The 23,186-nt window shown below is 34.0% G+C and overlaps 1 protein-coding gene across 1 annotated transcript in view; it reads right to left on the bottom strand.

The window, feature by feature from the left end:
* CD2AP (CD2 associated protein) overlaps positions 1-23,186 on the bottom strand; it is a 103,824-nt gene that overhangs the window by 13,416 nt on the left and 67,222 nt on the right. The window contains exons 6-13 of the mRNA XM_065885388.1: positions 19,954-20,141; positions 17,713-17,791; positions 17,223-17,317; positions 14,378-14,482; positions 12,919-12,955; positions 11,719-11,781; positions 2,709-2,874; positions 1,981-2,123 (exon numbers count right to left, since the gene is read on the bottom strand). Of these exons, the coding sequence (XP_065741460.1) occupies positions 1,981-2,123; positions 2,709-2,874; positions 11,719-11,781; positions 12,919-12,955; positions 14,378-14,482; positions 17,223-17,317; positions 17,713-17,791; positions 19,954-20,141 (876 nt within the window). The remainder of the gene's footprint in view (positions 1-1,980; positions 2,124-2,708; positions 2,875-11,718; positions 11,782-12,918; positions 12,956-14,377; positions 14,483-17,222; positions 17,318-17,712; positions 17,792-19,953; positions 20,142-23,186) is intronic.

Raw genomic sequence — 23,186 nt, 5'->3', positions numbered from 1 at the left:
TGTGTCTCGGCACCTCTAAATTACTTCCTTATTTATTTAAACAAAAAAGCAAACTAGAAGTTAGAAATTTTCAAACTCTGTTCCACAAAGCCTCACATTTTTAATGAAGAATAAATAATAGCTATGGATATAAGACAAGAAATGGGACTAAAATACAAAGGAAAAAGAACTTTTCAACCACCAATAGTCTGACATTGTTACATGGTATTTAGAAATGTACCAAAGGAAATAAAGCTTGCTGGTAATCCTATATAGATAAAGTTTGGGAAAAAAAGTGAAAATTTGTTTTAACTGACTTAGATTATTTTGGTAATTTTCATGACTTTGAGAAAACTAAATAAAGCAAATGTTGAAGAATGATACAAAGTAACAAAAAATACAGAAAAAAAATAATAAGCTCTAAATATTACCAAAGAGACTCATCAAAATTTAAGACTTCTGATAAATAAAGACTGCAGAAAATTGTGGAAATTCAAAAGATAATACCTATGGATTTTTGATATCCAGAGTTAAAGGTGTGTGCTTAAATTATTTTCTCTATTACTTTTGAAAACACATTTCTAGCTACATTTTAAATCAAACAGAAAACAGTAAGAACTAATAGAATTACATTTTTTACCAGCAACCTCAATTTAAAAAAATTAAAGGATATTTTTTAAAAACACTAAGTTTTTTTTTGTTTTTTATTTAACTAACAGTAAATTAGAACAATTTTCACCAAAAACATACTGGATATATTTGAGTGACTGTCTCTAAAATACAATCAACATCTCAATTTCCAGAAATTATTGATGACTATGGCTTCATCCAGATCAGGTAGGCTCCAAATACATGATGAAAGATCTATAAGACGTTCCAATTAAAAAACTGAAGGAGACTATGCTTAGGTTAGAGCTTTTGTACTGACAAACTAAAGAGAACGAAGAAAAAATCACCTAAAAAATTTGAAAGGTAATACGTAGCACATTTTACAACAGAGTGACAAAAAAAAATCTTAGTGTAACTGGCCTTCAAGTTTAAATGTAAAGAACTGTTAACTTGAAGCTAAAAAGTACGTAGACATTAATTTTTTTTTTTTAAGAAAATCACAGAGAACTTTATATAAAGGGGATTTAAAGAGTTCTCTTCTTGTTTACATGATCTTGAACACTTGCTGTGTCTTTAGCTTACTTTGTTTAGATGCAAAATAGGGGAAAATGGCATCTACCTCTTAGAGTCAGTGTTAAAATAAGAATATATATGAGAAAATGCTTTTAAAATGTTAAAAAACTAAAAACGAATGCAAAGTGCTATAAAATAAGCATTACCACAAAGTAATGATGGTGCAATGCCTTTAGCAGTGAGACCTTGTATCAAGACTTCTCTGAAGCAAAAAAAAAAGAGACTTTTCTGTTTCACGTATTCCATTTTACAACTGAGAAGTATAAAAAACCAGGAGACAAAGATGATTAATGGGCTGAAAAATCAGTCCTAAAACTTAAGGAATAATATTTAGCTAAAGAAGTAAAGCCTGCTGAGATAGATATATACAGAGAGAGAGAGTCATAAGAAAGCCTATTTTCCAGAATTGGAAACAAAAGTATCTTGAGATTTAAGTGGGAAAATAAAAATAGTCTTCTTAAATATAATCTAGTGTTGGCACTGAAAGTCTATGTCACTCACATCTGCTTAAGTTAGATGCTTAAGTTAGATGGTCATTCCATTATAAAGGGATAGAATGATAAATGACTGATCTTTTAATATCCATCTCAGTTCTCTGACCAGTGAGAAAGTTTATGTGAACCATAAATACCTTGCCCATTTATATTCTTTCAGTTTCATTTTTCTATTTCAACTTCAGAGATTTTTTAAAATTTTAATAAATTTCCACTGTATCTATCCACACACAAATTACATGCACAACTTTCTTATTTTAAATAGTTTCTGAAAACTACATTTGCAACTTCTTTTTATGCACCACCTTTCCACATGTTAACTTACCTGTTTCTTTAGAGCTTCTAACTGTAAATGTATCTAGGTCTACTGATTTTGGTCTAAGTGGTAACTGTTCAGAATCTAGCTTTGGTTTTGATACTGGCTCAGTTTCAAATTTTGATAAAATGGTAGAAACGTCTCCATTAATCCTAAAATGAGAAAAATCAAACACATGCAAAAATCATTCGTATGTAAAGCATGACCATCTTTTAACACTGTGATTTAATGACACTAAAGAGGGACTTCCCTGGTGGTCCAGTGGTTAAGACTCCACATTCCCAATGCAGGGGGCCCGGGTTCGATCCCTGGTCAGGGAGCTAGATCCCACATGCCGCAACTAAGAGCCTGCATGCCGCCACTAAAAGATCCCACATGCCGCAACTAAGACCTGGCACAGCCAAATAAATAAATAATTTAAAAATAAAATAATAATGACACTAAAGATGTTATACCATAATACTGATTTTCTTTCTTGTCTATAAAATTATTTCCATAAACATAAACCTCTACCCTAAGACTAATCATAATAAAATACAAAATGTAAAACAGCTTAACATGAGTATATTCACCTAGCATGAATATAAGATTAACATTTAACACAGATTACAGTCTCTACAAAAAAATATGAAAAGCAAATACTTTAAAAATTACTTTGACATTTAGAAAGGCAGTAGGGCCAATTATGTCAAAGGCAGGTAAATCAATAAACTAACTTCAAATTAGATAAAACTTACTTGGCTACAGGAGGTGGTGGAGGAACCGGTTTTTCAGGTCGCTTTGGGTACACTGTTCCAGGAGATCGCAGTAAATTATTGGCTTTGGCAGGTGGAGTAGGCTTCTTGGGTGGGACTTGTGGAGCAGCTGGTTTAGAAGGCTTCTGTTCCAGCACTGACTTTTCATCTGATTATTTAAAAATATTTACTAGGTTACTAACAATCAGAACTGTTTAGGTTTTCCTATTTCTTAAAGCTAATGTCAGGCTGGAAAGGTGTGAAACAGAAAGAGACACTATTCGTGTATATGTGCACTGTTTTAAAATTATAATTTAATAATCTTAACTATCCTTTAAAAAAAACTCTACTTTGGTGGGAAGGAGGACCACTAATAAGCTTCTGATCAACAAATAATGCCTACTTCTTACTGTCTTCCCACCACCCCCTTTGCTTTTAGGGCTGGTATTCTACTCAAATATAATCATGTATGATTTTACTCTAAGCAGAGAACAATATTATCTAGACTTATATCTAGATCATTTTCTGAAACTGAAGTATAGAGAACTAAAAATGAGTAGGAACTCTAGTGCCATTTAATGTACTTATTTAAAAATAATCATGATGACAAAAAAAATTTTTTAAGAGAAACTGAGGCTAGATTGATTAGTCACAGATGAAAAAATTACAGGCTTATATTTATAACTCTTATCATTGTATTAGGAATTTTATTAGTACCATTTCATTTAATAATTCTATGAAATAGATAAGAAAATATGCTGGGAAAAAACATTAAGGACAATGTCATGCCATGTTAATAAAAACAATTTTATCACCAAAAAGGCATAGTTCTATACATAACGACATACTTAGTTCCTGATCTTTCAGGTACTAAGAATGGGTATTAAATTTGACACGTGTGCACACATATGAGATATTCATGATACAGCAGTCAGCAAAAATATATTATAAGGCATATATGCAAAAATAAGAAAGCTCCCAAGAGCAATACTGAGTGCTTTTCAAGATTTACTAGGTCTTTGAAAAGAATGTCTATCACAGGACCACAAATAATTTCATGAGATTTCTTATCAATCAGAAACCAGTAATTATGAATCTTGAACAAACACTGAAGGCCAGGGGCTTCCCTGGTGGCACAGTGGTTAAGAATCCACCTGCCAATGCAGGGGACACAGGTTCGAGCTCTGGTCTGGGAAGATCTCACATGCCAAGGAGCAACTGAGCCCATGTGCCACAACTACTGAGTCTGTGCTCTAGAGCCCGTGAGTCACAACTAACTGAGCCTGCGTGCAACTAATGAAGCCCATGTGTCTAGAGCCCGTGCTCCACAACAAGAGAGGCCACCACAATGAGAAGCCTGAGCATCGCAACAAAGAGTAGCCCCTGCTTGCTGCAACTAGAGAAAGCCCGCGCACAGCAACCAAGACCCAATAGCAGCCAAATGAATAAATAAAATAAATTTTAAAAAAAGAAAGTACTTGGCAAAAACCAAACAGCAGTCAAAATTGATAAAAGGCCAAATTTAAAACAAAACAAAACAAAACAAAAAAACACTGAAGGCCAGTGGTAAGCCCCTTGTTAAAAATATCTGATTTTATCTAACAACAATGAAAATATAAAATGCTGTTGTTTCAGTTTTATCATTTATGTACAGCTTCCTTGGATCGTTTGAAAACATAGCTTAGTCTTTTAAACCCTCATCATCATTTGGTACAAAAATCCATCTCTATATGGCTTCAAACTGTACAAGCACATCACGTAATTACACCACCAGAAGTGAAAGCCAACTCCCCAATTCTAACTATAAGCCGACAGAGCCATCATTATCAGAATTATAACAGTTAACCAAACTTATTTCTAGAAAATATTAAAAGATATTTTAGATAAATCAGGGAAAATGTTAAATGATAAATAGAAGTTCACTGATTAAATGAATATACTTCTTTAACAGATATGTAAATAACAGCTTGTGGAATTCCCTGGTGGGCCAATGGTTAGGACTCTGTTTTCCACTGCAGAGGGCAAGGGTTCGATCCCTGGTCTGGGAATTAAGATCCGGCATACTGTGAGTCGCAGCCAAATAAATAAATAAATAACAGCTTGAAATCAATTCGATTCCTATAGGTTAGTCTAAAACAAAAGAACACATTCAATACTGCTGGAAATCAAAGGTGACAAAAATAAGATTCACCATTCCAGGTATATCCATAACTAAACCAACTACTACTATATGTTGATTTATTATATAACTAATATATGATGGCAGTGTGTTTGAGTACCAAATTTATTTATTTTTATTGAGGTTACATTTACCTAACGTAAAATTAACCATTTTAAAGTGAACAACTCAGTGCCATTTAGTACATTCACAATGTTATGCAACCACCACCTCTATCTAGTTCCAAAACCCTTTAATCACCCTGAAAGAAAATTCTGTTCCCATTAATCAGCTACTCCCCATTCCCTCCTCTACCAGGGCCACAAGGGGTCCAATTTCTCCACATTCTTGCCAATACTTGTTATTTTCAGTTTTTATTGTTATTACAGACATCCTAGTGGGTATGAAGTGGTAGCTCAATGTGGTCCTGGTTTGCATTTTTTTTTTTTTTTTTTTTTTTTCTGCGGTACGCGGGCCTCTCACCGTTGTGGCCTCTCCCATTGTGGAGCACAGGCTCTGGATGTGCAGGCTCAGCGGCCATGGCCCACGGGCCCAGCCACTCCGCGGCACGTGGGACCTTCCCAGACCGGGGCACGAACCTGTGTCCCCTGCATCGGCAGGCAGACTCTCAACCACTGCGCCACCAGGGAAGCCCTGGTTTGCATTTCTAATGACTGATGATGAACATCTTGCCATATGCTTGGTAGTCATTTAGAAAAATTCTATTTCAGTTCTTTGCACATTTTTTGATTGGACTGTTTATCTTTCTGTTGGTGAGCTATAATAGTTCTTTATATATTCCAGATACTGGACCCTTTTCATACTTCAGATATTGGATATAGGGCTTGTAAATATTTTCTCCCATTCTGTAGTTTGTCTTTTTACTTCCTTGATAATATCCTTTGCTGTACAAAAGTTTTTAATTTTTAATAAAATCCAATTTAACTATTTTTCTTTTGTTTCTGTGCTTTTGGTGTCATAGCTAAGAACCCACTGCCAAACCCAAGACCACGAAGAATTACCCCTATATTTTTTCCTAAAAGTTTTAGTTTTATACCTCTTATATTTAGGTGAATGATCAGTTTTTAGTAAAATTTTGTATATGGTATGAGGCAGGGGTTCAACTTTTTTCTTTTACATGTGGATATCCAACTGTGCATAGAATTTAAGTTTAGCTAGAGACTGGCCAAAAAAACAAAAGGAAATTTGGATTTAAGGAAACCATTCTTATGTTAGCTATCCAAATGCCCAAAAGAAGACATATGTAAGACACAGATGTTATGATAACTTAACATACATAAAATTATAAGCATATAAAGAAATTTTTTATTAAAACAACAAAAATATATGACAGTTAACAAAATACAGCAAAATAACAAATATGCCCTATCTTATTTACTACAAAATATAGCAATACATTACTAACACTATACATACTAGGTTAATCCATTCATTAATTCAGATTAGGGTTAGTTCCCTGCTGCATGAATAAGAATTTAAAAATAAGTAATAATACTGGTACTAAAGCATGAATGATTACAAGTCCATAAATTCTGACTAAAAAGTCAAATATTCCATTCTTTATCACTCGTTGTTTGGAGATACATTAGAGAAAAACACAGTACTATGCAAAAAGTAGCAAGTATGTTCTTAACTGAATCTATTTTCCTAATATTTTAGAAAAATTCAGGACAAAACAAAATCTACCCATATTTATCTCACTGAAGTGACTTAAACTGTAATATAATGTATTTTCAAAAGCCTAAGTACAAAGTTCAAGAAGTTATCATCACAGGAACACAACTGAGTAACCACCACTCCGGCCAAGAACTGAACCTTAGCCACATTAAGTTCCTTCCCCTCATGCCTCTTCCCAGTCACTACCTCAATGCTCCCAATCCAAAGGTATCTTCTAACACTATAGATCACTTTTGAATATTTTAATTTTACACCACTGAAACCATAATATGCTGCTGTGTGAAACTCTATCTCATTCATTTGTTGCTACGCTATATATATAGTATGCTGGCATATGAATATACTTCAATTTTTTTATCCATTTAACTACTGATGGACGTTTGTGTTGTTTCCAATTGACGGTCAGTGTAAATAATACTATGATAAACTTATTTGAGTCTTTTGGTGTACATATGGAACACACATTTCTTGTGAGTATATAATTAGGAGTAAAAGTGCTGGGTAACAGGGTATATAGATTTATTCAACTTTAGTTCTCAAGAGTAGATAAAACAGTTTACATTCCCACCTACAGTGTATAAGAGTTCTGAGAATCTGTATCCTCACCAACATTTCGTATTGTTAGTCTTTTTAAAAATTTCACCCATTTTGGTGAGAATCTTACTTTGGTTTAAAATTATATTCCCTTGCTGAGTAATGAATTTGAATAACTTTTACATACATTGGTAAGAATGAAGCAGGCTACTGAAAGGTATGTCCAAGAAAGTCTTCCCCAAAAGCAGGAGAAAAACTTGTGCTCCAAACTGTTGCTGTCATTACTCTCCTGAGGGGCAACATGCATGGCAAGCACTCGAGGTACCTCTGAGGAAACAGTGAGAATGACACTGCTAAGCAGATTTGAGAAAACCCATGCGGTGGCTTGGACAGCGAGTAGACAGTGAGGATTTAAACTCCATTCTTATGACTTGGGAAAGTATCCCATGAAATAATGGGGCGTCACCTAAGAATCAAGGGCAATAGGGTGATTCGTTTCATGTTTTCTACTAGCTCTTTTTTAATCCTCCTCAATATGGCAGGGCTTTTCAAAGGACATACTCTGTGAAACTGAGATCAAAAGAGAGAGAAAAGTAATGAACGCACACACTGGCGGCATACACCGTTTCTCCTGTAAGAAGGCTTAAGGCTCCTCAAGGTGGCCCTAGCCATGGTTTGAAAAAGCTCTGTTGACTCTGGAACAAGAGAGAGATAAACTTATGTTTATTTTTAAAGAAGTAACTTAATCTATGCCAATAATATTCAGACCCTCTGACCCTGAACTGACAGTGGCTCTCTCCCCCAATGCCCATTAATAGGCAATGCCTGACACTTTTCTTATTTCTTGCACCAGATCTATTAAAGCCATGTCAGGTTAATGAGAACATTTTGACAATATTAAGAATTGCTTCCCTTGTTATATTTGTCTTGTTTCACTTATTTAAAAACTGCTTACATTTGCACACCTAAACTTTGAAATCAACACTTTATAGTAAGTTTTAAAATCTTTCAAGTGAAGAGTTTTGGTGGTGGTGTTAAGATTTAGAAATAAGGGGAAAAAGGTCTTTTCTATTTACTCACATATTTACCACTTCTGGCATTCTTCATTACTTTGTATACATCCAAATGCCAAAACAGCATCATTTTCCTTCTGCCAAAAGGAACCTCTGTTAACATTCCCTGTGTAGTACATACAGGTCTACTAGCAAAGAATTCTCTCCGATTTTGTCTGAAAGTTTTCGTTTTGCCTCCATTGCCTGAAAAGTATTTTTGCCAGGTAGAGAATTCAAGGTTGACGATTATTTTCTTGCAGACTTTATGTTTTTTTCTTTATCACTGCTTTTCATAGAATTTATGATGATGTGCCTTAAGGCGATTTCCTTTATGTTTTTTCTGCTTGGAGTTCACTGAGCTCCTTGGATCTGTGGGCTTAAAATCTGCACCAAATCTAAAGATTTTTCAACCATTATTTCTTCACATAGTTTTTCTGTCTCCTCTCTTCATTTCCTCAGGGACTCCATTTACACGTAAAACCGCTTGATATTGTTACTGAGGTCACTGATGCGTTGTTCATTTTTTTCTAGTCTTTTTTCTATATATTTTTAGATAGCTTCTATTGCTATGTCTTCCAGTTCACTAGTATTTCCTTCTGTAGTCTCCAAACTGCTGGTAATTCCATCCAGTGTCTTTCATTTCAGATGCTGTATTCTTTGTCTGCAAAATTTCCATTTGGGTCTTTTTTATATTTTCCATTTCTTTCACCATCATGTTTGCGTTTTCTTCTACTTTACTGAACACATGGGCTACATTTATAATAGCTATTTTAATGTTCTTTCTATTTCCATCATTTCTTGATATTTCTGGGTCTGTTTAAATTGACTGACTTCTCTTTTGGTTGCTATTTTCTTGCTTCTTTCCATGTCTGATAATTTTTGATCAGATAATGGGCATTGTGAATTCTATCCTCTTGGGTGCTAGATTTTGTTATATTATAATGTAAAGCATTCTGGAATTAGACTGATCTGTTTCCAAGGTAGGCCTTTAGTCTAAGCTGATACACCCTTTTATGGACTTCAATGCATTATGAGGTCTTGTGGCTCATGGGAACATGAACTATTTGTGAGTTCCAGAAACTGTTTCAGCAAATGTCTTCCAGCAGTTATTTCTCCAGCTATGGAAAATTTCCTTTCACAGGTATGTAATTCAGTACTCGGCCAAAGCCTCATGGTAAGCCCTGTAGAGCTCTCTCAGTGCTCTATGCAGTTCCTTCCATTCTGGCACTCTGTCCCACAAACTATAGCTGCCTTGGCCTCCCTAAACTCCTATTACCTCAACTCTCTATGAATACTGGGCTCTGTTTGGCTTTCTCCTTTCTGCTGCCTGAAAACTGCTTCTAGACAATAAGCTAGGGGTAATTTTAGGGTTTGCCTCATTGATTTCAGTGATAACAGTCCTATGCTACCTGTTGTCTGATGTCTAAAACCACTGTTGTATGTATTTTGTCCAGTTTTCTAATTGTCTAACTCAGGGGGACAAATTCAGTCCCTGACGCTTCATCATGACCAGGATTTTGAGCAAATAAATGTAATACAAATGCATTACCTTCCATTTTATTTATAAGATCAACTGACTGATTTCAGGGGATATAAGAAGCCATATTCTTAATTTTAACAAAACCCTTACCTATTTGATGAAGGGGACTATAAAAGAAATATCATAATGAAGATAATAAAGCCAGTAACATACTTCTTACATTTGGTTCTATGTATCTTTGTATGATGAGTTTTTCATGTAGGAGATATTATAACCAAGTACCAAAATAAACTGATCCAAGACTTGGACCTAACAACAGCTATATCACAAAGGACTAATCTGAGATCAAGAAATACCTTTATTAAATATAAATTGTTTTTGCATCTAAATTTAAAAATCTCAAATGCAAAAACAAGGGGAGTTGGGGATATAAAAACTTTCCATGCTGAGCACAGATCATGAGAGATAAAGCTATGAAGGTGTATGATATTCAGAGTCAAGAGTGTGGTTGCTACATTTAGTGAATGAAAAGAGTAGAAGATGATACCAAAAATGTACCGACTAATTTGGGATCAGTTCCTGCCAACACCAAATGCTGACCAGGATGTGGAGCAACAGGAACTCTCATTCTTTGCTGGTGGGAATGCAAAATGGTGCAGACACTTTGGAAGACAATTTATCAATTTCTTACAAAACTAAACATACTCTTACCATATGAACAAGCAATTACATTCCTTGGTATTTACCCAAGTGAACTGAAAACTTAGTACACACAAAAAGTATGCAAGGTTTATAGCAGCATTATTCATAACTGCCAAAGCCTGAAAGCAACCAAGATGTCCTTCAGTAAGTGAATGGATAAACTGTGATACATCTGGACACTGCAATATTAATCAACACTGAAAAGAAATGAGCTATTAAGCCATGAAAATACATGGATAAACCTTAAATGCATATTACAAAGTGAAAGAAGACAATGTGTAAAAGCTACATAGTGTATGACTCCAACTCTATGACATTCTGAAAAAGCAAAACTATGGAGAAAATAAAAAGATCAGTGGCTGTCAGGGGTTGGGGGAAGAGAGGGATGAAAGCACAGAACACAGGAATTTTAAAGAGATGAGACTATTCTGTATGATATTACAATTATACATTTGTCCAAACTCATGAAATGTACAACCCCATAAGTGACCCCTAATGTACACTATGGACTCTGAATGGTAATGGTGCGTCAATGGAGGTGCGCTGACTGTAACAAGTGCACCACTATCATGCAGGATGCTGACGGTGGGGGAGGCTGTGCATGTGTGGGGCAGCAAGAATACGGGAACTCTGTACTTTCCGCTCAGTTTTGCTGTGAATCTGAAACTTCTGAAAAACAGTTTCTAAAAAATGAATCTGAAATAGAAGCCAGACAGGGAACTAAAATGAGAGAATACAGTAACACTTTAAGCAAGAGACAAGGATAGGAAGTAGAAACAACAAAGGCAGTAGAAACAAAAGTATTCTGCAACAGTATTCAAGTTTTTACAGGAATATATAACCTAATCTATTAGATACAGCCACTGCAGATCTTTGTGTACAAAGAGAAGGAGGTGTTAACAATAACAAGTAATGTTTTCAAACAAAATACATATGTTGGAATACCTTTCCAAGTTTATATGACAAATATATGCAGTGAAAATTAAATAATACATAATAAATCACTTACATGTTTTAAGTAAGAACTCACTCTTATACCTAAGAAAAAAATTTTAAATGTATTTCAACTTGGACACTATGAAAATAATAAGAGTATAACTGTTTAATGCTTAGTTTTCTTACACATTATTTGAAATAACATTAAATACTACATCCTTACTGAGGTGATGGTGTAACTTTTTCATGAATGTAAACTGGTATCAGTTTGAATAAAAATCTTAATTTCCTATTGATCTTGACAAACTCCCTCTTTGAAATCCCCAAGCACTACATAGTAAATAATGAACACTTGTTAAAAATCAGCGTGAATGACTCAGTGTGGAGATATGTTTTTCTTTACACTGACAATGAAAGGAATTATTTTTCTGACAGTAGAAGAATCTGCCTCACCTTTTTCTTCAGGCTTTGTAGGAAAATACTTCTTCTCTGCACCTGTCAGCTCAGGCTTTGGAGCTGAGGGGAAAAAAACGTTAATACATTAAAAAAAAAAGTTTTAGAGCACAAAGATAATTATACTCCTAAAAAGCAAAGGTTTAAAAAATAACATCAGATGAAAATATGGTTTAAAAGAATGAACAATATACCAGAATCACTGAGCTCAACATATAATCTTGCACCTGCCACGATCACCTTAGTAAGTGATAGCTCTGTGGTCTCAGTTCCTTCCTTACCAAATGAAGGAGTTCACATTCTCTACAATACCGCTGTCCAGTAGAACTTGCTGTGATGATGGAAATATTGTTTTTGTGTGGTTCAATACTGTCCATTGAGACTTGAAATGCTGCTACTGCAACTACAGAATTAACTTTTTAATTTTATTTAATTTTAATTAATTTTAAAAGCCCAGTATGACTAGTGGCTAAAAAGGCTCCAATTCCAACTTCCATAAAAATTACTTTTAACTTATCCTTGCTCTCAGATAAGGTTAGCAAACACAAAGCTGAAACTATGGAGGAGGGAAGGACTTGCATTATTCTAAAACAAGAGCAAATCTTTCAAGGAAAACAAAAATTGGACAGCACATTTAAAAATCAGAAATTAAGGGCTAGAACTTATAGAAATAGAGTCAGATGACAAAACTCTGACTCTGGAAAACTCTTCTAGGGACTCCATCATTTATTCCACTGTTTAAAAAGGAAAAACTAAACTCTTCTAGTTTGCTTAAGCCTTATCACACTCTCTGAAGGAAGAGTATATAAAAAAATCAGTATTTGTTTGCGGCATTAAAAAATGGATTGCATCTGAAAAGGCAGAATAACTTATTAACTAGGTAAATATATTGTCTTCTTTTTTAATATATTGTTTTCCATAGATTTAAGCTTAGTCAATTTTCTTAACTCAAAATGCCATATAACAAAAATATCCAAATTATTTTCAAGATTCCTATTTTATACAGTTTGTACTTTAAAAAAAAATACTGACAGATATTAATACACGTGAACATTCAATTTTTATATATTTTTTAAAATTATATATAGCACCTTAATTTTTGCTAAAAGAAAATAAATGATTTACAGGAGACCCAATTTCACTATTTTAGAAATTAAAAATATGAAAAATAGCCATCTGAATAATTTGTTTCGTACTTACCTGGACCCTTTGCAGGTGGTGGTGGTTTCTTTGGTTTCTATTAAAATAATAATTGTGAAAACAGTAAAACACTTACATATTAAATATTTATAGTTAAAGTAAACTCTGATCATAAATGATCTAAGTTACATAAACATCTCTCCTCATCCCATCCCTGTCAAAAATTATAAAATCATAAGATTCAAACAACTCCACAAAAGGTCACAGATGAAAAATATATTCTATTAGAACAAATGCCTCTTTGATAAAATTCAAATATTTCAAAAATATCACTGAGTTAGATAAATTAAAAAAAATCTTAATGATGAGCAAAAATATTCTCTCCTGCCTTCCCTATTTTAAGATTCCTATGCACCATTTTACCACTCTTTAACAGCTGAGTTTTTTTGTTGGGGGGAAGGAGGGGTGGCAGGGAAAGGGAGAGAGAAAGAGACTTTGTTTAAAAAGAATAGGAGTAGCTAATAAATATATCTAGCTTTCACCCTTGGTTACTCAGCACTCTCAAAAAGAAGATTAAAGGCAAAGGTCTGTTTTTCAGTTTATTAAAATTCTCTTGGGTTTACTCATTCACTCATTTTTGCCTTAAAAAACTTGAGACACATTTCTAAGTATGTGAATTTCGTTTTTCCAAATTAAAAAATAACTGATAATCAATACTGCATAAACACCTAATAAAAACCAAAAAAAGAAAATGTGTTCATTAACAAGAATATAAAAATAAAGCACACCCGAAGGCTGTTGAATTAATACTGAACAAAATCTAGCAAAGGAAGAATCTCAGAGAGTGTAAGCCTTCTTACATTATCCTCTTGTAATTTACTTTAAATGAAAGACTGCAAAGGTTAGAGATTTCTGCATTGACTTAAATCAAATATAGTAGACTGTCTTGCTGGGGTGTGTCTGTTCTCTGTATAACTCTTTCCCTCTAATTTAAAAACTCAATTAGATTCATCCCTCCATAGGTGATCAAGCTGTAGAAAAGCAAAAGATCACTGATGAATGACTCAGTGTCACTTTATTCACTGTGAGACATGAGATAGATACATTAAATCCTGTAAGCAGGCAAAGCCTTCTCACTCTCCCAAAAATGCAGTGACAGAGTAATAGTAATCAATAGGACCTTAAAATAAAAATTTTCAACAAAATTAAATAAAAATATAATTTTTCTTACAGTCAAGTGCTAATTTGTCTAAATAGTATGGGCAGCCTTTTTTCTTTTAATTATAATAAAGTAATAAAGACTAGGTTAATTTTTAGTTAGGGGGAAAGGAAAACAGGAATAAAGCACAGAACTGATACATTGTTTTGTTTTACCATAATTCAGATAACTTTCACCTGATTATATAAATCTGAAATCCCCTCAGAAAATTATTGTTACTATGTAAAAAACTTGTTTTTTAAGAAATATTGGCAAAAGGTTTTTTAAAATTATTATCATCACTGAAAAAGAAAAGCTTACAGGAAAGTCCTTATCCAGTTCATTTATCTGAACAGCAAAATTGTCTGGAAATACTCCTTCTTTACCATTAAGTTCACCCTTCCACCAGCCAGCTTCTCCAGTCTCCTAAACCGCAAAATGAAGAATAAAGATAATAGGAGTTATCTCTAAATAAGAAAAAAGTTAGCAACAAAATAGGAAAATACTGAATTTCATTGTTGCTACAAGGAAAAATAAAGACCTAACAGACTTTGAGGTCCTCCTAAAAAAATATATTGCCCACACATTACTTCAAGCAGCAGTTATAAAATTAAGTTTAATTTCTTAATTAGTCAAATAATTTAAAAATTCAGGGGACTTCCCCAGTGGGTCAGTCGGTAAGACTCCACACTCCCAATGCAGGGGGCCTGGGTTCGATCCCTGGTCAGAGAACTAGATCCTGCAAGCATGCTGCAACTAAGAGTCTGCATGCCTCAACTAAGAAATCCGCATGTCGCAACTCAGAAGACTGCATGCCACAACTAAAGATCCCACGTGCCACAATGAAGATCCTGCATGCTGCAATGAAGATCCTGTGTGCCACAACTAAGACCCAGGGCAGCCATAAATAAATAAATAAACAAATAATTTTTTAAAAAATTCACTTTACAAGGATAAAAAAGAGAGGGAAGAGAAAGGAAAAGGAAGTAGAAGAGGAGGGTGGTGACAGAATATAAATTTCCAAACTGTATCTTAACATTCTTTTCAACACTTTATACACCAAAAATTAATCACATTATTCATTTGCTTTAGAAGTTAACAGAATCTTCTACAATTCCTTCCAAATACCCTTCCATGAGAAATTAGTTGTTATCAATCCAATCTCCATGTGTATTAAAAATTATATGCACTGGGGGGGGCTAGTCAAGATGACAGAGTAAGCAGACCCTGAGCTCACCCTCTCCAAAATTAAAACTATTTACAGTAGAGCAACTATCAATGCGAATGACTAGCAGAAAAAAATTTCCACAATTAAAGATATAAAGAAGGAACCACAATGAAACAGGCTGGAGGGGCAGAGAGACAGTATAATCAAGACCCACACCCCTGGGGAGGTCATGCACAAAGGTCAGGATAATCACAACTGCAACACATAACAAGTGTTGGGGAAGATGTGGAGAAAAGAGAACCCTCGTGCACTTTTGGTAGGAATGTAAATTTGTGCAGCTGCTGTGTAAAACAGAATGGAGACCTCTCAAAAATTAAAAATAGAACTATCATATGATCCAGCAACTCTAATTCTTCGTATTTTTCCAAAAAAAAACCCCACTAATTTGAAAAGATATGCACCTTTATGTTCACGGCAACATTCTTTACAATAGCCCAGATATGTAATATGTAAGCAACTTAAATATCCATCAGTAAGCATCTTAAATAAAGATGTGTTTCATATATATATATATATATATATATAAAATGTACATTACCATGTATATATGCGTATATATATATATATATAATTTATTTATTTATTTATTTATGTGGTACATGGGCCTCTCACTGTTGTGGCCTCTCCCGTGGCGGAGCACAGGCTCCGGACGTGCAGGCTCAGCAGCCATGGCTCACGGGCCCAGCCGCTCTGTGGCATGTGGGATCTTCCCAGACCGGGGCACGAACCCGTGTCCCCTGCATTGGCAGGCGGACTCTCAACCACTGCGCCACCAGGGAAGCCCTATATATATGTTTTATATGTATATAATGTATATTACAATGTAATATGACTGACACAAAAATGAATAAAATGTTGCCATTTGTGACAACATGCATGGACCTCAAGGGTATTATGCTAAGTGAAATAAGACAGAAAGACAAATACCATCTCACTTATAGGTGGAATCTATAAAACAAAAGGAATGAACAAACATAATAAAACAGAAACAGGCTCACAGATACAGAAAACATACCGGTGGTTGGCAGAGGAGAAGAGGTTGGGAGGGATGAGTAAAAGAGGTGAGGGAGCTTAAGAGGTACAAATTTCCAGTTACAAAATAAATGAGTCACAGGGATGAAATGTACAACATTGGGAGCATAGTCAATAATACTGCAATAACTTTGTCTGGTGACAGATGGTAACTAGAAATAACAGATGTATAGAAATATCAAACCACTATGTTGTACACTTGGAACTAACATAGTGTGGTAGGTCAATTATACTTCAATGAAAAAACTTCTTTTAATTACATACACTAAACAATCTGTTAAGTCAATTTAAAACAATGGGAGAAATTTCAAAAATTACTTTAAAGGGATATAGCAAAAACAAATACTTTAATATTTCTCTATTACAGTTATTACAGGACTCTGCCCACACCCCAATACTGTAGGGTTTTCTTTTTCCTTAATTTATTCCAAGTTATAAAACTACCTCATTCTTTGAAATAGCTGCATCATTTTCCATAGTATGACATTTTATAAACATTTATATATTGATGGACATTTAAGTTGTTTCCCTATTTTTCTTCTTTTTCTTTTTATATTACAAACACTACAATGAACATTAGATGGGGCAAAAAAATGCAATGAGGTAAAACAGGAAATGAGAACAGAACCCTGGCGGGGGCGGGGGGTGATATGGTTAGAGAAAAAAACACAACTTGATGGTAAAAATAATTTCCAATACATCAATTATAACAAAGACAGACAATAAACATTTGCTTAAAAAAACCTTTCTGATCACTTACTACGTGCCAGGTTCTCAGGTCACAGAAATAAACAAGACAAAGTCACAGCCTTTCTAGAGCTTACATTCTAGTGGGAATGCGAGACTACTGAAAAATATTTCTATGAATAAATTAAGTGATTCACTGAAAACTGAGAAAAGTCTTACCTTACTTATCAACTGTATTATCTCCCCTTCTTTAAAAGTAAGTTCATCTTCATTAGTACCCACATAGGCAAACAACGTTCTACAATATTCTTTAGCTAAAATGAAAAATGTAAATAATGAAGCTTCTATAAATTGGTTCTTTCAGCAAATACTTTTAAGCCTCTACTTTGTCTAAAGAAATGTACACCAGAAGCTTCTAGAGATGATTTCAATAATTTTGGCCAATACTATATGTTGAATTAAGTAACAATTTCATTAATCATTCATTCAAATAGTTACTACATGCCTACTATGTTCTAGGCACAGTTCTAACTGTATCAGATACATCAGTGTTCAAAGCATGCAAAAATCCTTGACCTCATGGTGCTTACATCTAGGAGGATTTAACACTCCGATGAAGTAGTACAATGTAACTAATGTCTTCAACAAATCTAATAATATATTTGAGCATGCTTCATTCTTAATATGAAAATTTCATTCAAACACTTACCTTTAATTTTACTTTCAGTGTCTGTTTTTGTTACCTCCACACTCTGAGTTTTGGAACCTAGTGACTGTGTGATTAAGGGCTAGAATAGAAAGGATGGTGTCAATTATTTTAAGTTAGAACAAAGCTAATAATGTTAAACAAAATTTCCACTAACAGTTATCTAGCTCTCCCTAATGGTACTTATAGCCAGGTTAGTAATGTGACTGAAAACTGCCATGAAAAATATAAATATCTGAAAAGCTACTTAAATGATAGCCCAGAACGTCTAGTTTTTAAAACTCCTTATCTTAAGGATAATAAACATACTCTGATACCCATAATACTGTGATTTATTTTAGAACCTCTAAAATAAATAAAAATAGCATTTGAAAATTTACCATGTACCAAGCTCTGAGCTAATAAGCACTTTACATACATTGTAACTTAATCCTTAGAACAATCTGCATAAAGTAGGCACTATCATCCACTCCTTTCATGGGTTAGGAGGCAGTTAGGTAACTTGCCCACAATAAAAATAATTTAGTAGTGGAGCCCAGATTTGAACCTAGAAGTCTGACTCCAGAAGGTGGACTCTTAAAACAACTGCATTAAACTTCCTTACAATGAGACAGAGTATAAAATAAAGTCTTTATACTTACTGCTGCTATCAGAATGAAAACATTTAGGTAATGTTACAACCCTTTTTAACAATATATAGTCTAGTAGGCAATTTTCCATTGTAATTGACTACAGGAAGCCCTTCATCTTGTACTAGTGTTTCCTTGAGTTCTGTCCTTAGAAGTAACACTACATTTGACCCTGGATTTCATTAGTTAAAAATCTGAACATACTGCTAATTTACCGATCATTCTGTGTTCTAGTTATCTTTTAAGATGCTCACTTTAATTTCTCCTAATTTTAACCATCATATCTTCCAATCTGGCCCTACAAACATAGCAAATGTGCTCCCTACTTTATCAATTCCTACATCAGTGATCAAAGAAAGCCTTCCAAGGCCATCCTATACGGTAACCCTGAGACTACTCTCATTAACAACAACTCTTTAGTGGACATTAAAAATGGCAAATGAAAGATTACTGGTGTAATCATTAATCAAATAAAGTTATTCAATATAACCATAAGCTTCAGAGTTAGAAAGCGACCCCAGATCATCTAGCTTAATGTCCCTCATAATGCAGACATTGCTTCTAGACATTCCTAGCTATTACATGACTATACAGCACTATTCCAACAACAATAACTCTAATCTCTACCTTTAAAACCAAGAATTAATTAATAATCTTAATGCCAGACAGTCACAGAGCTAGGAGAGGGCAGGACAGAAAGTACAAGTTCTCTTTCCTGAACCCAAATTATTATTACATGAGAAAATATGTAACAAGCTGGGAAAGGAAAAAAAAAAATGTTGAAACTAACCATTTTAGGAGAAAACATCAGAATATATTTCACCAACCAAAACAGTCTTCTAAGTGAAATGTAACTAAAAAAGGCAAGTAAATACTAAAATATTTTAAAATCTTACGAGTTAAATAAGACATACAAATGAGCACTACAAGGGAAACAATGCTTTAAAAGTCAAGGGACAAGCCACCTATGTGAAGTACTCAATCTGATCTCCAAGGTGTTAACACCAGGAAGACTATACTCTAAAGATTGTAGCTATTTCCCCCACAAAACAGAAACTTAACAGTTTATTTTAAAATCTCTTATTAGTATGGTACATTCACTTTGATTTACTTCACAACGCCAGTGAAATGCTAATAAAAAATAATGTTCTCCATACATCTAGGGCTAGCGATTAGATTTCACCATTGCTGACAATCCAGAGTAAAGTTAAGCAGTGCCTAATTAACTTAATATCTCACTGAGAATTCACTTTAAAATGGCCCGTTTAAAGCCTACTTCAAATTGAAAGAAAAACATATAATTTTAGCTTTAAAAGGAAAACAAAAACTTGCCTTTTCTATTTTTACACTATAACTAAAAATTCTAAAGTTTCCACTAAGAAAAGTTTGTGTAAAATTTACCCCCCAAAATCCAATTTTATAAGAATCAAACATAAACATTAAAGTAAGTCACTTAAACTTGAAAACAATTTCTCACAGTCTTCTCATTCATAATCTATTATTGGCAATCTCAAAAAAGAAAAGGTAACAGAGTTGCAAACTACCTTTTACATTTTAAGAAAAGCTTAATGAGAGAATGAATGGGGTTAATCTAAGGAAAGCTCATCATTACTACCTTCTCTGGTTTTTTCTCTTCTGTTTCACTACTGGATGTTCTTGTCCTAAGTTTCACAGAGCCTTCTTTAAATATATCTCCAAATCCAACTCCTCGGATTTTCTTTGGCTGGGTAACTGATCCAGGTGCAGTTTCGTTCCCATTTCCCGGAGAAGGTAAAGGTGAGGTAGACCCAGTCAAAACAGTTTCTGAAAGGATAATTTGTTTTTAAAGAATGACACCTAAAATCACAAAAACCTTGACATTCCCCTTCCACAGTATCTATATTTTATACCTCCTAATAAAAAATGGCATAATATGGTATAAAATGGTATAAAAATAATAAAATGACTATTAAAATATCCCAAAGAATAAGATGCACTTTATACTGATTTTTTTTAATGCTGTTTAAAACAATTTTAGGTATTCCTAATTAGTAAAATGCTAATCAGAAATCCAGGAAAGCATAGTACACCAGGTCCTTAAGAAGAGCATATCAAAATTTACAGCTCTTGCACAAACATGAAGTAATGTAAGACAGAAACATTAAAGAGATAAAGTTAATCATTTAAAAAAGTTACATGACCCAAACTGATCAAAATTAGGGTGATTTTCTGAATATAAAAACTGGTAATATTAGCATGTTTTTATTTTAAAAAGTCCACAGTTCAAGGCCTGTCATTTTAACTCAGGGATGAAGTAATTAATAATCTAAGAAAAAAGTTCTAGAGTAATCATCCAAGAAGATTCCAGAAACATTTCAGAATGAGGGCTGAGGGGTAGGGAAAAATACATGATTTCAGTTCATTTAATTAAGCAGTCTGTTGAAGTTTAATGGTTAAGAACAACAGAGGAAATAATAAAAATGGTAGTTACCATTTATTCAGGGCTAAATCTGTGCTAGCTATTTGCTGAGCACTATACATGAATTATATCTAATTTACATAATCACCTACAGGCTTAACATTAAGCACTATTATTCCTCATTTTCAAAATAAGTAAAATGGGCAGTTATTCAGAACTTTCCCAAGGCCATACAAGTAGTAACAAAGCCAACATTTGAACTGAATTCCAGATGACCCCAAAACCAGTCCTAAATATTTTAACATAATGACTCAGACAACAAAAGCCTCTAATCACACATTTGAAACTATCTGAGAATAAGTTAACAGAAACTACTTTTATGAACTTAAGAAATGTAATGCTAACAAGTACAGTGATCTACCCTAACCACTTGCAACATTAGCCCAAGCCACATATATTTTTGGTGATATATTTTTAAATAAATTTTACTCAAGGAAAGTTTACATACAGTAAAATGAACCCATTTTAAATGGATATTACAATAAATTTTGACAAATGTATGCACCATGTAACCACAATAATCCAGATACAGAATATCCCTGTCACCCTGAAAAGGACACTTACACACGATCCCAGTCAATTCTTACTACCCTCAAGTCTCAAGAAACTTCAGATCTTCATTCCGTCAGTACAGATATGTCCTTTTAAAAGTTTCATATAAATTAAACATACAGCACATAAGTCTTTTGTGTCTCCTACTTTTGCTAAGTATAATATGTGTTCCATGCATCAACACTTCATTCCTTTTTATCACTAACAGGTATTCCATCAGACAGGTATATCACTATTTACCTACCATTAAGAACGTTAGCTGGCTCTTCATAGATGAACTTTATCCAATTTAGAACGTTCCCTTCTGTTGCTATTATGAAGAGTTTTTATCATAAGTGTTGAATATGTAAAAATCTTTCTGCATCTACTGAGATGACCATATGGTTCTTCTCCTTTAAACTTTTTAATATGTTAGATTATATCAACTTTTGAATGCATAGATTAAACCACATTAGTCATAATGTATTAACATTTATATATTTTGCTAGATTTGATGTGCTAATATTTTGTTGAGGATTTCTGTGTTTATCTTCATGACATAAAGTGTTATAATTCCTAAAGTCATACAGACCTAAGAAATCTGAAAGAATTTGTGGAAGATCAAATGCTTGACAGAATTCAGGAGTGAAACCATAGGGAATTTTCTTTGTGTGAAGATTTTTTTTCTCTTTTTAACATCTTTATTGGAGTATAATTGCTTTACAGTGTTGTGTTAAGTTTCTGCTATATAACAAAGTGAATCAGCTATACGTATACATATATCCCCATATCCCCTCCCTCAAATCCTCCTTATCCCACTCCTCTAGGTGGTCGCAAAGCACCAAGCTGATCTCCCTATGACATGCAGCTGCTTCCCACTAGCTATCTATTTTACATTTGGTAGTGTATATGTGTCAGTGCTACTCTCTCACTTAATTCCAGCTTACCCTTCCCCCTCCCCATGTCCTCAAGTTCATTCTCTACGTCTGTGTCTTTATTCCTATCCTGCCCCTACATTCATCAGAACATTTTTTTTTTTTTAGATTCCGACTATATGTTAGCATATGGTATTTGTTTTTCTCTTTCTGGACTTACTTAACTCTATATGAAAGACTCTAGGTCCATCCACCTCCCTACAAATAACTAAATTTCGTTTCTTTTTATGGCTGAGTAATATTCCATTGTATATATGCACCACATCTTCTTTATCCATTCATCTGTTGATAGACACTTAGGCTGCTTCCATGTGCTGGCTACCGTAAATAGTGCTGCAAAGAACATTGTGGTACATGACTCTTCTTGAATTATGGTTTTCTCAGCGTATATGCCCAGTAGTGGGATTGCGGGGTCATACGGTAGTTCTATTTTTAGTTTTGTAAGGAACCTCCATACTGTTCTCCATAGTGGCTTTATCAATTTACATTCCCACCAACAGTGCAAGAGGGTTCCCTTTTCTCCACACCCTCTCCAACATTCATTGTTTGTAGATTTTTTGATGATGGCCATTCTGACCACTGTGAGATGATAACTCATTGTAGTTTTGATTTGCATTTCTCTAATGATGAGTGATGTTGAGCATCTTTCCATGTGTTTATTGGCAATCTGTATATCTTCTTTAGAGAAATGTCTATTTAGGTCTTCTGCCCATTTTTGCGTTGTATTGTTTGTTTTTTTTGATATTGAGCTGCATGAGCTGCTTGTATATTTTGGAGATTAATCCTTTGTCAGTTGCTTTGTTTGCAAATATTTTCTCCCATTCTGAGGGTTTTTTTTTGTCTTTTTATGGTGCCCTTTGCTGTGCAAAAGCTTTTAAGTTTCATTAGGTCCCATTTGCTTATTTTTGTTTTTATTTCCATTTC

Source organism: Phocoena phocoena, chromosome 10 (assembly GCF_963924675.1).
Source record: "Phocoena phocoena chromosome 10, mPhoPho1.1, whole genome shotgun sequence".
In the NCBI taxonomy this organism is placed as follows: domain Eukaryota; kingdom Metazoa; phylum Chordata; class Mammalia; order Artiodactyla; family Phocoenidae; genus Phocoena; species Phocoena phocoena.
This window is presented reverse-complemented; position numbering and strand designations above follow the sequence as displayed.